At 37.3% G+C, this 16,096-nt stretch overlaps 5 protein-coding genes across 5 annotated transcripts; 3 read left to right on the top strand and 2 right to left on the bottom strand.

The window, feature by feature from the left end:
* Positions 1-7,736: 7,736 nt before the first annotated feature.
* BDF20DRAFT_915906 (P-loop containing nucleoside triphosphate hydrolase protein) lies at positions 7,737-9,413 on the top strand (the record flags this gene model as incomplete). Its single annotated transcript, XM_053084381.1, has 3 exons — positions 7,737-8,079; positions 8,153-9,336; positions 9,402-9,413. The coding sequence occupies 3 exons, from the start codon at positions 7,737-7,739 to the stop codon at positions 9,411-9,413; spliced, it is 1,539 nt and encodes a 512-aa protein (XP_052932714.1).
* A 213-nt stretch (positions 9,414-9,626) lies between these two features.
* BDF20DRAFT_804664 (uncharacterized protein) lies at positions 9,627-10,577 on the bottom strand (the record flags this gene model as incomplete). The annotated part of the gene is made up of 2 exons (XM_053076475.1): positions 9,627-9,772; positions 9,854-10,577. Coding segments are annotated over 2 exons (870 nt in total), but the record flags the coding sequence as incomplete, so codon positions are not given.
* A 431-nt stretch (positions 10,578-11,008) lies between these two features.
* On the top strand, positions 11,009-11,551 carry BDF20DRAFT_826556 (ubiquitin-conjugating enzyme/RWD-like protein; the record flags this gene model as incomplete). The annotated part of the gene is made up of 2 exons (XM_053078087.1): positions 11,009-11,165; positions 11,235-11,551. The coding sequence occupies 2 exons, from the start codon at positions 11,009-11,011 to the stop codon at positions 11,549-11,551; spliced, it is 474 nt and encodes a 157-aa protein (XP_052932716.1).
* A 63-nt stretch (positions 11,552-11,614) lies between these two features.
* On the bottom strand, positions 11,615-12,788 carry BDF20DRAFT_838439 (uncharacterized protein; the record flags this gene model as incomplete). Its single annotated transcript, XM_053079165.1, has 3 exons — positions 11,615-11,774; positions 11,874-12,090; positions 12,221-12,788. 3 exons carry the CDS (start codon positions 12,786-12,788, stop codon positions 11,615-11,617), a joined length of 945 nt encoding a protein of 314 aa, XP_052932717.1.
* Positions 12,789-13,160: 372 nt separating this feature from the next.
* On the top strand, positions 13,161-15,911 carry BDF20DRAFT_888990 (Cupredoxin). Its single transcript, XM_053082104.1, has 8 exons — positions 13,161-13,452; positions 13,533-13,679; positions 13,757-13,932; positions 14,005-14,085; positions 14,159-14,307; positions 14,390-14,921; positions 15,015-15,764; positions 15,849-15,911. The coding sequence occupies exons 1-7, from the start codon at positions 13,295-13,297 to the stop codon at positions 15,581-15,583; spliced, it is 1,812 nt and encodes a 603-aa protein (XP_052932718.1). The 5' UTR covers positions 13,161-13,294; the 3' UTR covers positions 15,584-15,764; positions 15,849-15,911.
* Positions 15,912-16,096: the final 185 nt, after the last annotated feature.

Raw genomic sequence — 16,096 nt, forward strand, 5'->3', positions numbered from 1 at the left:
GATGACTCTGCTACAATTAATGACGGTCAGGAGGAGTTCGACTGTAATACTTTGAAAAGTCAAACCATAGTTTTAGGATTGAATATAGTATATCAGAAAACAAAATTGCCTTTTGTATTATAGTGCTCTGTTCGGTTCCTCTGTTCTCGATTTTTAATCACGAACATTCGAACTCGATATGTATAATACAGTTGGGCCATCTAGGGTCGGTAGAGAAACACGATTTAAGACAGCCGTAACAAAAAAAAAAAAAAAAAAAAAAAAAAAAGCAAAACAAGGAATTGAAAAAGCATATCTGTATATAACGTTTCTTTTACTATCCTTAAAATTAAAAAAGTATGTAACTAATAAAAATGCCGGGTTCATGCAGTCTTCTCTTTTAATATCTCACTATTTCCTCATACAAAAATCAGGGAAAGGCGATCATGGTCAGAGCCCAGTGGACTTGACAAGAGAAAAACCAAAATTATTTTTGTGCATCGAGCCCACTTTTAATTCTGGAAATTTTGAGAATTTTTCTTCAGCGGGGCAAGCAATCAAAAGACCTTTGCTCTCTCACAAAAACACTTTAATTTCTAATAATTTCATATGCATACAACCGGCGGTCCAAGTTATAACATTTAGGCTCTCACCATACACTGATTACTATTTATTTATAGAATAAAAATGCACAGTTGCAATAAATGCCCTTTGGCCCCGACAGATCAAATAATTAAAATTATAAACATAACATAACACTGTGGAATTTTGCATTTTCCACCTTTTCTTTGTCACATTTGCCATTCAAAAGAGATGAAGGAACATTACAGAAAAATATGTGAGTAATTGGTTATATCTTTTGCCCCTTTCATTTTTATGGAAACTAATTATAATGTGTTTGGTGATTCCACAAGTACTATTAAGGCTTTCGCACAAGGTAAATTGACCAGATAAACAAAGCCATATCTGTGAGTCAAAGCCAAAGGTACTTATTAAAGTCGATAAATAGATGATACATTGAAAGTTATCGTTTAGATACAGTACTTAGATATAGTTCGAATAGCCTTACGAATATAATTGTATTATTATACGAAAATTAAAGGATGTATAGTGTAAGTTTATTGCGCAATTAAGTGAGTCATGATTCCTATAACGAAGCATATGAACAGTCTAAGGCGAAGTAATTAATTTGCACGCTTCCACGCAAAATGCGTTTCTTTATACCACAGATTGGCATCCTTCCACGTCGTTCTATCTATTTGCAACGTTTCTCGGAAAATTGCATGAATTTCAATCAATCGCGTCTAATGCAGGTTATGAAATGAACGATGTTACTATTACAGATAACTGACCTTTACCAAGCACTATGGACCTACTAAAACTTTATAAAATGTTACTTATAGCAGCGCATTTGGCATGCTCAAGAGATATGTCAGGTGAAGATACACAAGGACTGTGTATTTAAACTTATTCTTGCCCTTCATTTTATATGGACTGAGGAATGCGGTAAGTCAAACACTGAAAGGGGCTACTTCTTGATGCATTGGCCTTAGGTTTCCCTGATCCTTGTACGCTTTTTAGATAGTACACACACGCCTTTGACATTAGTGTCGGCGTTCGATCATCCTAACTCAACAACGACGGAGAAGAAAGACCATTAAAAAGGAGCTACTATTTGTAATCTATGCTTTCAAGACTTAGAAAGTACCTGCTTGGTAAAACGTTTACTCTGCTTTACAAATAACTCTGCAGTAACCTATTTATTCACAAAGCATTTACAACGCTGGATCTTAGCAGTCCAAGAATTTTCTCTCACTGTCAAATATATCTATTTGGAAAGAATAATACCATAAGTCATGCTCTATGAAGCTTTCCGGCTGCAGAGCTTGACGCTAACGATACCACCATAAGTAACTGGGATTGAGGACAGCAAATATTATGAGCTACGGCTTCAAGATTGATCACTACAATGTCATGCTCACACCATCAGTTACGCAAAAGGTTCAAACATAATTCAAGGTTCTAAAGCTCCCTCAAGAGAAAAGTAATCTTTACAGTTAAATCGGTTAACATTTTTGTACTGCTCGCACCTATCAAAGATAAGATAGCGAGTTCTGACTGAAGCACACGATGAATATGAACACTTGGGGCACATACATTTCATGACGTGACTCTATTTAAGCTATTGATGGTCCTATGCAATTAATGATCTTCCGAGCACCTCATCACTTGTGGGCCGTGTCAATGTTTTGCTACTATTTTCCGAAAGGTCTGCTATCTCATCCATCTCTGTTTAAGATTGCCGGAAACAATTTTTCACCCTTCATTAGTCTCTTCTGTCACGTTCTGACATCTAATTTATTTTAACAATTTGAGAAACAATCCAAATTTACTGCCTTTACCAGTTATGGTGTACTGGAACAAATAAGATTTCAGGCACACTGGGAAAAATAAGATTTCAACAGGCACACTTCAACCTTACTGGTAATCTAGATATCTCGCAGTGGCGTTGTACAATTCAATAACAGGAACAATATTACTCGGTTGTCACTACTACTTTCTTATTTCCACTATAAGATCAGTGTTTTATTCGCTAGTTTTAGCTAAAGGATTAAAATAAAGAACTGAACAAGAGAAAGTAAACACGAAAGCTTAACGAAATCAAACCACTTTATTTCTCTTTCAAAAACAAACTAAATAGAAAGAAAAGAAAAGTAAGATTACTGCTATTAATAAAGACTTATACTGTTTGCTGTCTACGAAATGATTATATCGGGATCTATAGCTGACACTGATGTATTATGGTCAAATAATACTCAGTGAATCAAAGGATTCCGTAAAAGAATAGGTCTTTCCTTTAAGTGGATAATTACTCGTCCATCCCAGAGCGGATTGATTTGTAATGCGCTATCCTGACAGATCCAGGGTGATCATGCAGCTACATATATAATCCAATATCGATCGGCCACCAGTTGTGTAGCTCAGATACTGTGGGAATGATTATAGATGTTGGCTAGGAAGAGATATTCGTGTGTGGTGTTCTTTTGATTGCGTGAACAGTTGTTGTATTAATAAAGAGTGATTGAGCCTTTTTTATCTCCAACCATACTTTATTTCCAGAACAGGGAGCAGTACCGCGACCTACTATATTCTGGTTGTTGAATCAATATACCCTACGAGTGCATATACCAATCCTGCTATATACCTAAACGTCATATAGCCATAGATAAATAAGTAGAATATATTTCATAAAGATAACCTGTTCTATCTTATGTAAGATTGGCTATCTCACATAAGAATTATCCTTAATCTATCTTTTCATATTTTATCTTTATTTGTTAAGACATTTGATCTAAGTATAATGACCGTCTACCTAGTTGGCTACGTTTCGGACGTTGCCCATATAAATATTAAGTCAAATCCATTTATCTGTTCTGCCGTGTTTTGATCTGCTTTACCTGTTCTTTAACACTATCTGAACTCTACCTGTAATAAATCTTATCATAAGTGTTGATTCTTTTGTAACTTCTCTGTTCAGAATATTTTTAACACCACATCTAGTCTCGTTCTGGGCAAAGATCTTTCAGTTTAAATACTAGATCACTGCCATTACACTAAGGTTCAAATGTATGCAATCGAACACACCGCTTATCAAACGGGAATGAAGATATGAGCAGTACTCATATTTGAGATAAAGTTATATTTTTTACATTTCGTTAGACGTTTTGAGTGATTTACTCTTATATTATATTGCCATCGCGCCTCAAATACGACAAGGTCTAATAGGAATTATATTATTTGAGGACGCGTATGCTAGTCACTAATTTCAGGTTCAGATTCTTGATGTGTGATTATTATACTTAGGCCTGTATCTCTTAATATGTTGTACCTAACCTCTTAGATTTAATATAGATAGACCGTGGTGGAATGTATTTCCACCAAGTTGTACGTACTCGAGTATTGTAGTTGTTATTTCACCAAACACGTCACTGCCACTAAGTTGAACGATCCGAATAAACAAAAACAATAACAAATCAGGAGTACATGCATGACATGTATCCATCTTACTTCTTTGTTTCCTTTTTTCAAACGAGTATGAAGGGACAGTCCTCTTTCATTTTTTATATTTTTACGCCGTTAAATCAAACTACCTTAGTTTATTCCTCCTGCAGCATCGTTACACCAATTCCTTTACATCGTTCTTGGTTATTAAAGCTAATGTACGGGTCTGCGTTGCTATCTTCTAATAAATACTAAAGTTGGTTTAATTACACAAGAACGACCTTAGTGACTCCTGATTAAACCTTTTGGCCGTAACACTAACGTCACCGAAGGGATGATAGCACCCAATTTTACACTTTCTTATTTCCTTCTTTTTTTTCCCCATTCGTCTTTTTCTCATTTCTTTTTCTTATTCTTCATTTTCTGTAACTGTTTCATTGTATTTGCTCCTTTGTCATGTCTTCCAGTTTTATTTACCCTCATTTGTCACAGATGCCTTTATTGACATTTACTTCATTTGTTGTACTTTCCAGTTTTTGTTCGCCTTCATTGGTGTTAGCTGCTTTCACGGGTGGTTAGCGTCTTTGGTGGTATTTGTAATTGCCATTTTTGATGTATCTTAGCTTCTGCCCCTTGGATGCTGGCTTCCTTTTCAGGTGGTTAGCGTCTTAGGATCTCTTAACTTCTGCCTCATTAGTTGGCTGCCTTTACGGGTGGTTAGCGTCGTTGGTAGATGCCAATTTTTTGTTCGCCTTCATTGGTGTTAGCTTCCTTTTCAGGTGGTTAGCGTCTTTGTTCGTTTTGCTCCTTGGGTGCCGGCTTCCTTTTCAGGTGGTTAGCGTCTTTGTTCGTTTTGCTCCTTGGGTGCCGGCTTCCTTTTCAGGTGGTTAGCGTCTTGGGTGGTATTCACAAATTGCCCCTTTGGTGTTGGCTGCCTTCACGAGTGGTTAACGTCTTGGGTGGTATTCACAAATTGCCCCTTTGGTGTTGGCTTCCTTTTCAGGTGGTTAGCGTCTTGGGTGGTATTTATAACTGCCTTTCTTCGTGTCTCTAAACTGTCTTCCTTGACGTCTCTGAAAAGCCCTTCTTGGTGTTTCTTAACTGCCTTTGTTGATGTCGTTCATCTATTGGTGCTAATGTCTCTTAATTACCTTTGTTGGTACAATATAATCTGCCAACTCTGTGCATTTTGAATGAACAAAGCGTAATTTCTGGGATACCTTCGTCTTAGGCCATGCTCTTTTAACAATAATCCCGTAACCTAGGCACCTTCCTTAACGACAATATCCTTACTTCCCTTTCCATCCTCGTTCAAAACATACTCTGCTCATAAACCTACTCACATTTAAATAGAAACTCTATAGTTGTAGTTGATGCTGGAGAAAGTGTAGTGTCAGTTTGGCAAATGGATCTTCTATGAAGAGCTTAAAGGAGCAGTTTGGTACTATATGGCGCAAAGATCGGAAGGAGTCCCGTTTTTCAGTAGAAGGAAAGAAGAATTTGAGAAGAAAGCAGCTGAAGAGCGTATATCTTGCGAAGAAGCCGCTAAAAGATTGGAAGAACGAAAAGTATACCTAAAAGTATCAATTGATACACTTTCAAAATTAATAAAGGAAGAATTGACAAATCAAATATTTCCATCCTATTTTCTTACGCTTATTGTATTCCTTTTGATACTGTGCAAAAATGTTGCTTATCTTTCTCGGCAGTCTTATGACCTGAATAAGAACAATTTTCAAACAACTGTTGCTATAATCAAATCTAAACGCTTTTCGCCTTTACTTATATAATATGACCAGTCTAACAATTGCTGAATTGGTCTAACGAGTGGGCGAAAACTCTCAAGCAATGAAGGTCATTGCAGTTGTTGTCATTCGATTAAAGTATCAAATATGAAAGTATACATAAACTAACTGTACACTTCTTGAATAAGAAATGTAGATGATATAGAAAAAGGCAAATGCACACGCATACACATATTCATTGGCACCGTTAAACAAAAGTAAAAGTTATACTGGTTTTTTTTCGATTCAAGGGCACCTTTTCTTTGTAACTTGCACTATCCGAAATCCAAATTTTTGTATTATCCTATTGAGTCTCGATCGGCTTTAAAGAGACAAAGACTCCAGGCCAATAAAGAACTTTTTTTTGGCAGATCCAGGTTTCAGATTTTCTTTTCCTTACTCTTCCTTTACAGTACTACAGTACTATGTGCTATTCTATAATTGATAACGAATTATTGAAAACAAAAGAATATTCCATACTGATATAATCGTCCTGTTAACTTTATTGGGAATAATGAGCTTTATACCGTCAGTGCCAACGATTCAAACAATGAATCTGCAAGGTCGTCTGGCAAAAAAGTTAACTATATTAACAACGTAGAGTGACTATTTAACTGTACAGCTTTGAGTTCATCGAAGCAGCATCTTTACCGTTGTCTGTTTGAGTTAAACTGGTCGCTAGCAATTGGATGGGACTTGTTAAAATTTGCCTGCTAGAGCAAAGTGAAGAAGGATGATTTTGCTATAAAAATTGATCTAAGCAAAGAAAGAAACGCTGTGCACACGACTGATAGACAGAATGAACTTACCAAAAAAGCAGAAAAAGCAATTTTTTGTAATTGTCATTGTTTACCGTCTACTCTACCCATTTTTATATGTAGATGCGGAAATAGCAAAAAAATGTTGAAAGTAAAGAATCGTTAATATAATGGATAGAAAAATTGCCTCGAAATGTGAAAACCAAACAGACAGTTAGAATTGACACACTGAAACCTTGCTTTTCTAGAGTACAGTCAGTAACTTGATACCATTTGCAACCTTGTCGATGAGCAGTTTATACTATTGTAACTTCGTAAAAGCTTGTTTCGAGTCTCGCAGCCTGTTTGTATGAATTCATCATTACATTAGAACTCTAGTACAGCAGTCTTAAAGACAGTGTTCTAACAAATTTACACCAGCTGTGATACATTGTCTAGCTTTCTGTTCGCTAACATTTATAATTTTCTGCACTGATTACATATACAACTACACTTCTTCCCATGTAAGGGGTTCATAACAGAGGAAGATGAAGTCGTAAAGGTATCAAATTATAGTAGAGCCTCCATGAAGACTAATTCGTACTTGTACTTGACAAAGTAGAAATTAGATCCTATTAGATAAACTTTTAGGGTTTCTTTTTTTTTTGTTTGTATACTTTCAAGTTTTTTTAGGGCAAAGAGTGTGGACGAGGTGTTGGACATAAAATGTGATTGAGCGACCAAAAGGCAGTTTTTTTTTTTTTTTTTTTTTTTTCAAAAACTTACTTGCAAAAAAGCTCATTACTTCAAGAAAAAATTATGGATAACGTTGCCATTAATGGTTGCCCACCGAAGTTACGTGCGGGCTGCACTCTCAAAGGAATCTCAGTCTGGTATTAAGGAGGGAGTCTTCTACTTTTTAATAGAATATGTGTAGCTTAGACACTGAAATAAAGTGCATTGAGTTTATCACTTTTTATGGGTATTCCTTAGATTTCTTTATTGCAACTGTATGTTTTATGCTGACTGAAACAATAAAAGCAACAGTTTGCTCTCAAAGGCAGGAAAATGTAAACGGAGTTGAAGAAGCAGCTGTAACATTGTCTTGAAATTTACCTTTCTTCGGGTTGTCCTTTACTCTTTTTCTCCCCAACAGCAACATATAAGCAATCAGCCTCTTGACTTCATTACTGAGTCTAGCAAATAATATTCTTTTAAATATGGCTATGAAATAATGAAAGACATTATATTAACCATAATCGCTTTACTCACCGGCGGTCACATTCAGCGGCTTCATTCTACTGGGGAGATTCGAATTTTGCTTAAATGGCAGAACTGTATTGTCTCCATCATGATTGTAGTTATCAGTACTTATTTGATAATAAGCAATATCTCAACATTTTTTAGATGGCACAATAGAACCAAAGATTCCTATAATGAAGAGAACATTTTTTTACCTTTCACTTCCCGTAAAGTGCCTACAAAATGGAAAAAGTACATCAAGACTTATACACCATCAGCTACACTCGCTTCACCTTTCTCTTCGAGCTATTGGACACAACAGCATACTCCTCAATGTATAGTCTTTTTAAACAGTATTATTGCGTTATTAGACTCACATGACTTGCTTACTTTTCCACTTCTGTATAGTATATTATCCTCGTTATTGTCCATATGTCTTCAAGCCGCATTATTCGCAAAAATCCTGTGCCAAACCTATTCCTTCTTTCATTTTCGCAGGAAGTGAATTCTCTGGCTCAGATATAGTATTCGATCTTTTAAGAAATTATCATCCTCAAATATCCACGAGATCAGTTGACAACAGTTTCTCGCGTAAACAGCAGCAACAACAACAACAACAACAACAGCACTACAACAGCAGTATCAATAAAAGCAGCAATAAAAACACGTACCGCAGTAGCAATCGTGGGCTATTTATTAATGAAAACAATGACGATAATATCTTCACTGAAGCCAATGACTTTGATTTGTACATGTCACAATTTCCGTTTCTACAGCAGTTGTCGACTGCAGCAACAGTATTTGATCACGAGGAAGAAGAAGAAATCGGAGAGGTTAAAGAGTCAACAAAGACCGAAACAGGCGATAATGTAGGCAAAACGCCAAGAGAAGTTAAAACCACTGATGGCGGAAATGATGAAGAAAAGAAACTTATCGGGGAACATGCGCCGCAATATCTATACCACAGTTACTTGACTGCTAAAAGAATTAAAGATACTCTACCCCACATTAAGCTTGTCTTCATTTTGCGCGACCCAATATCACGAGCATATGAGCAATATCTATTCGATAAAAGGACCATGGAAGATAATGGTCATACTACCCTACTAAAATCACTAGCTTTTGAAAACTTGATCGATTTAGAAATACCTATTTTACGACGATGTGGCCACACTAGTACACAAACGGGTTGGGAAGGATTTGTACGTTGCCATCAAGGAAGTGAAATTAGAGCCTCGTGGAAAGTACTTGCGGCTTCCTCTTCAACAACGCTCAGTAATAACAACGAGAATAATAACAATAATGGCGACACTTATGCTTTTAATATGTTGGCAAAAGGAATGTATTACCCTTCTTTGATCCCCTTTTTGCAACATTTCCCATCATCTCAGCTTTTCATCATGACAATAGAAGACATTGCTCAACAACCTATGCTGTCGTTACAGAAACTAGCAAATTTCTTAAACATCGACTTTAGTCATTTTCTGAAGCATGAACATACTATCCGGTCACAATTGCAACTTTATTTATTGCAGCAGCAAGAAAAAGAACTAGAAGGCTTGAGTTTATCGACCAGATACAGATTGCAAAAGGTTTATAGACATCTGAATGATCAGTTATTCGAAATATTCAGTTGTGCTAGTGCTGCTGACAACAGTTTCTCAAATAACAAAGGTTGGGTTTATGACGTTGACCGGGGCTAATTAGTAGTGATAGTTTATAGTAGGCGAGTACTGCTTGCTACAGGTGCAGTTCTCGTAGAATCTGGTGTTGAAGTACTCTCATTTCTATTTGCTGTGTCTATAACACTGGCTGGCGAAACCGCTGCTGGAATAGTGATCGTGGCTGTTCTTGGTTCAGCTGCAAAGGAAGATGTAGTCTTTGCAATGTATTCTCGAATCCAACTAGAACTTATCTTCAATATGTCCATATCTTCATTTTGAGCAATGGAAGCATCATTGGTTGAAATCACATCAATAATCCTCAATTTCAGTGGCGATAAACCTCGCATGTCTCTTTCATTGTTTACTACATTATAATCCTTCATTAGTTTACCTATCAATAAAAGATAATAGACAGATTCATTTTTCTCAAGCATTTTATCATTACCCAAATCACCGCCTTTCAATGTTTCTTTAGATACAACCAACGCGTCTATAGTCGAATCTGTCACAGTGGGACCAAAGGGGTCTTTAATAGGTACTACATCATATTGAATATTTCTTTTCACAATCGTCCGAAGGTAGTGCTTCACTTGATGGACACGATCCATAGTGGGTGCAATCAATTCTCGGTGCTTTTTTTTGAGTAACATACAATCATCTGTAACGCCTACTACCATACTTTGTTGTGCTAAAATAGCTGTCATGGTTAAAAGAATTTTATGACCAGCATGAAGGTGATCAAAAGTGCCGCCTACTGCAATGCGCTTAAAAGAACAAGGTTTATTGTTAATCTCATCCTCATGAAGGAAGTGTTGTTGCAGCGGCTGTTGTTGGGTATCCTTTCTTTCGTCTTCTTCATTTCCTGCTAGTGATAATTCGATTCTTTCAAAATTCTGCTGTTGAGATTCAGGTATCTCCCGTATTTGTTGGGCATTTTCAGCTGAGGAGCAAACAATAGCCGTAATGTAGGGTTCCTTTTCGACTTTATATCCACAGAGATCTTCAAATATGATATGGCAATCGAAGAGTGGTTCCTCGAGGGCATACGCTGTTTGCAGTTGCCTGACATAAAGGCGGCCTAACACTGACTGTATTCTGGCCCATATTTTATCAATGCAATCTTTATTTTGCTGTATTTCATCGCAGGACACACTGACGATAAGGTTCTTTATATTGTTGTGTTCATCCTTGTTGGATTCTGTTTGACGCTGTCTTCTAATGACAAACTTGACAGCTTGCTCAATGTAATTAAGGTAGATGTGTTGCTCGGTACCTAATTGGTGAAGCGTTTCGGAATAAAGAGGTAAAAGCAAAGACATTTATCGCGGTGATATTCTGCCAGCTCGATAAACCAACTTATAAGCAAGAAAAAGGATGAGATAAGACGCAACCAGACTGACGTGCTTGTCCGGGATAGACGTGATGGCGGAAAATGAACCTTACGAAATTGTACAAACAAAAGCTACGGCATTCCCATTACTACAGAAATAAGCGGGGTTGCCCTTTTGATCAATTGTTTATTTTGGTTGCCTCTTCTCTTCCCTTTTGCACTTTCTATTTTTGCAGTTCTGCCCACTTTTTTCTTTCTTTTTAATTATTAATGGATGCTGTGTCTCGAAGACTTTTGAAAGAATTGCGTGAGATAGATAAGGAAGCTGAAGCTCATCCTGAAATTGTAGAATTAGCACCTGAATCTGACGACGATCTATTACGTTGGAGAGCAATTTTAGCTGGTCTGCCAGACACACCTTATGAAGGTAAGCTATTCTCGAAACTCAATTTTAGCAAACACTCTCCATTCATTGACGATTAACTCTACACAACAGGAGGACAATTCGAACTTGGCATTGAAGTTCCTTCTAACTATCCCATTCAGCCGCCCATCATCAAGTTCATCACTCCCATTTGTCACCCCAACGTGCATTTTAAAACAGGGGAGATCTGCCTCGACATTCTGAAAACAGCTTGGTCACCTGCTTGGACCTTAAAATCAACCATTCTAGCCATTTCTGTCCTTCTCAATAACCCCGAACCTAGCTCACCACTAAACTGCGATGCAGCCAACTTATTGAGATGCAAAGACAAATTAGGTTATGAAAGCTTAATCCGCATGTATACCCAACTCTTTGCGGTCAAACAATAAGATTAAGCTCTAATGCTTACAACAAACCGTAAAAATGTTATTTAAGAATTCTCATTATTCTACTTATTTATTTGATTTTAACTTGTGATAAACCAACCACGAGGAAATAAAAAACCAATAAACACTGTAGCCTGTTCCTGTCCATATAGCCGCATCTTTTCCGGATAAAGTAGCATTTGATAGAGAGGGCTCATCATTAGTAAAGAGAATACTCCAAATTTGGCTAAGCAATTAAAAAAAAAGTTAGATCAGGTACCCATATATTGGAAGAGCAGCTTACCGGTATTCCCAATACGGTATCCTCTTGAACTCATCTACTTACCTTAATAAACTCCAGGACTGTTGCTGAGATTGTCTAATTGTATGAACTAAGCTTTGAGCCAACTCAGGCTTTGCAACAAAAAGCTTTCGAGAATAATCAAAGATCTTGGATAATTGAATAGCGCTGGTGAAATGAATAATCATCAGGGAAATGATTTGTTGGGAATACCTTGTGGCATAACGTTTTAAAATAGTAAACATCAGCAAGACATAAAGAGCTGCGATACAATAAAGACAAAGGGTTACTGAAATGTAAAAGCTGGACTGACTCGAGATCAGTCTCTGTTGAAGAAACAGTTAATAGCTTTTTCAACAGAAGCATGCATATCCATAAACAATACGCCTTACCTGACGTTTTATGATATAGCATTGAATCTTCGATAGCTTGGTAGAAAATGAAAAAGGATGGTACCAACAATTTCAAGAACTGTACCGATTTCCAGGTCAATGCTGAAGGTTCACGAGTCACCCGGTATATTGTCTGCATATGCTTTATATTACTACTACTAGTGCTGCCACTGTTGGGGTATACAAAAGGTTTTTCTTCTTCTTCAAAATCAACTTGTTGTATTTGCTGCTGTGCTAATTTTTCGTTATTATTGCTATTGCGCCTTACTATACTTAAGCCAAGCCATGTTAGACCAATAAATAGTATGCTGGAATTGATCAGTTGTAGGATAGATTTATTTCGCATCAGCCATTTTGCAAACAAATTCGATCCAAGTAAGAGAGCGGTTGTAAACTGTAGTCCAAAACCAATCAAGATACCAATCGTGATCAGATGATGCTGCTGCCATCGTAAATAGCTCCTTTTCTGTCGTTGTACCAGATACAAACTGGTGAATAGGATGGATGTATTGTAGAGCTTTGGGAGAAGAAATGCCAAATAAGCTTTCTGAATATAGTTGACGACCATTTTATTAAAGTTCGTGCTGACCAGGTTATTGCTCAGAAACGAAAAGAAACAACTATATAAAGACAACGGCTCGCTGAAAGATCCCAAAAAAAAGGTCAAGGGTGCCGACGGTTTCATATTCGTGTTTTAATAATAAATCAAGCCATTCACGACTACAAACAAATAAATATTATCAGATCGTCTGGTTGAATCGTGAAACGACCGCGAGCCCCCGAAAAAGTTGTGCTAGGTTGCTGCTAACAAATGAGGTTGGTAGAAATCTTTTTTTTTTTTTTTTTTTTTTTTTTTTGGTTTTATTTTATCTGATCCACATAGGAAAGGTCAGAATTTTTAATTTGTTAAATTTACGCTTTCAATAACCGTCTTCAGCCCCGAAACAGTGAACGAGAAGTATTGATTTTTTTAACTTTTGTTCTTTCTTTTTTTTTTTTTATTATATTAGCTCGCTTCTTGCAATCCTTACATTATTAATTTATCAAATCACCACAGACCTACCGACCCATTAGATGAAGCAGAGCCACATCTTTTTATGGGCCTTATTTTTTGGCTCTTCAACAATTTGCCAAGCTAGAAGAGTAGAACTCGATTGGAATTTAGGATATGAAATTATCAATCCTGATGGACTGCATGAAAGAAGGGCGATCACCATTAATAATCAATGGCCGTAATTTTCAGTTCACACTTTCCCAGCGTATCTTTTAATCTGTTCCATACCTAACCTAATTTTTGCGTTTGAACAATTAGACCTGAGCCTGTCAAATTAACCATCAACGATACACTTGTTATTCATGTTCAAAATGACCTTAATGAACCAACAACACTTCACGCACACGGCTTATTACAAAACCATGGTACTAATACGCACGACGGTGCAGCTATGGTGACTCAATGGTAGATTAATGATCCGAAAAATGGACAGAATTGATAACTAAAAATGCTTGTCTTTTTCTTTTGATGATATAATATAGTCCCATTCCTCCCCATTACAACTTTACTTATGAATATCCTGTGACACAAGCTGGGACTTTTTGGATCCATAGCCATTTCAAAGTGCAGTATATGGATGGTCTACGGGTACCTTTAATAGTAACGGACCCTAACGATCCTTATAGCTATGACGAAGAAGAGATTATTACAGTGTCAGGTACTTTTTTTTTTACTTGATTGAGTTTTTGTGAAAAAATTTTCAACAATACATAACGTTCTGTCTTCACAGACTGGTACCATGAGGACTCCTATACAAATCTTGAACAATATATGAACGAGGAAAATATTGAAGGTGTTGAACCAGTGCCGCGTAAGCGTCTAATATTCATCAGGTTATCTTTGTTATTATCATGCATTCTCATACTATTTTCTTTTTTGGATAGAATCCGGCTTAATCAACGACCACATCAACTCAACATTCCACTTTAAACCTGGAAAGACCTACCGAATTCGCTTGATTAATATGTCTGGCCTTGCTGTATTTAAAGTGGCAATAGATGATCATGAAATGACTGTTATTGAAGTCGACGGTGTGAGTAAAGCATGAGTTATATGTTGACATGTATAGCTTCACACTGAAACAAATGATAATTTCTTTGACTGTTTTTCGCCAGGTCCTCACAGAACCTGTCGAAACAGCCATGGTTTATATGGCTCCCGGTCAGCGTATTTCCGTTTTATTAAAGACAAAGGATACGACTGATGTTAATTATCATTTACGTGCTTCCATGGCTCCTGTTATGTTTGACTATATTCCCGAGGATCTGGATTTAACTGTAGTTGCACCTGTTTACTATGACGATTCCCACAGTAACTTTGCTCCAAAAGATGACTCCAAGCCTACCCGTTATGACGATGGTGCGATTTTCCCCTTGAAAAAAGCACCCTTGTTGTCTCCTGTCAATCGTCAGATCAACATGACTATCGCTTTTATGAAACATACTGACGGTTTGAATCACGGATTAATTAACGATCGTCCTTATTTACCACCGTTAGTCCCCACATTGCATACTGTCTTTACCGTGGAACCTAAATCTCTCGTCAATAATACTGACATTTATGGTCCTCAGACCCAAGTCTCCCTCTTGGAGCTGAATGATATTGTAGAAGTGGTTATCAACAATTTAGATGATAGTCCCCATCCTTGTAAGTCATTATTTTGTCTGAACTGTGGTTCAAGTGAACCGAGGAACTTGTTACTAATAGAAAGATTGTTTGTTATTTCTTCCCTGGTAAAAGTCCATTTGCATGATCACATGTTTCAAGTGGTCGCTCGTGGCTCCGACGGTGTTTATGATCCAAATCGCCATAAAGCCATTTATCCCGAAAATCCCACGTTTCGTGACACCATTGGTGTTCCCAGTAACGGATTTGCCGTCTTACGGTTCCGTGCCGATAATCCAGGCGCTTGGATTTTCCATTGTCATGTAGATTGGCATGTACCGGCTGGTCTGGCTGCGGTCTTCATTACCGCTCCACAGACAGTGCGGGAGAAAATGACTTTTCCTCACGAGTTAATCGAACTATGCAAAGTAGGTGGACAACCGGCCAAAGGCAATGCAGCGGGCAAGCAAGGTCTGGACTTGGAAGGCGCACCTGATGGTGTCCGACCTATCGATGAATTAGTGAACAATAGTAAGAGGGATTGGATGATCACAGGTCTAATAGCTACGCTGATTGGTGTTAGCACGATTGTCTGGCATACTTGGGTAGACCCAGGCCCAGTTGATGAAGATAGTGAGAGAGAAGACGAACGCAAACCCTTGATGGCAGAAAAAAGAAAAGACGATCAAGTATCTTCTCTTTAACACAGTAACATGAAGCCGTATCTTCTTTCATTACTATATAGCCCAATTAGAATCCGTAATACAAGTACATTATCTGTTACTACAATTTGTAATAACGCAATTTCCTTTAGTATTTAATATAAGCGCAAAAACTACCTGATTATTTTTCTGCTGTTAAGATTAGTATAGACAAGAATGAGAGGTGAAATACGCGGATTAATTTGAGACAGAGGCGTCAAATTAAATAAGGGAGTGGTGATTCATATATAATATATATAACGCATAGCAGGAGACATTTAAAGACGAACAGAGTAAAGGGGCACAAAGGACGAGACAAGCGAAAACGAGGATCATATGCGGGGTATATTTATTACACTGCAAATTTGTGGTCACTAACATTCACTACCTTCGACACTACTGCTGGATTAATTTTGGTCGTGCACTGCTTCGCCCCATTTCGTAGCAAAAAAGGTTACGGGGCTGAAGATGAGGTTCTTATATCCGTTGTTTCTACCATGGATTGCCTCCTACTGT

This window comes from Mycotypha africana, assembly GCF_025528875.1.
Source record: "Mycotypha africana strain NRRL 2978 chromosome Unknown BDF20scaffold_10, whole genome shotgun sequence".
In the NCBI taxonomy this organism is placed as follows: Eukaryota; Fungi; Mucoromycota; class Mucoromycetes; order Mucorales; family Mycotyphaceae; genus Mycotypha; species Mycotypha africana.

Excerpts from the sequence above, each read along its gene's own strand:
- BDF20DRAFT_888990 (XM_053082104.1), top strand. The coding sequence starts at position 13,295 with ATGAAGCAGAGCCACATCTTTTTATGGGCCTTATTTTTTGGCTCTTCA. Across the intron at positions 13,453-13,532 it reads ACCATTAATAATCAATGGCC|ACCTGAGCCTGTCAAATTAA; the intron begins GTAATTTTCAGT and ends TTGAACAATTAG. Across the intron at positions 14,086-14,158 it reads AGGTGTTGAACCAGTGCCGC|AATCCGGCTTAATCAACGAC; the intron begins GTAAGCGTCTAA and ends TTTTTTGGATAG.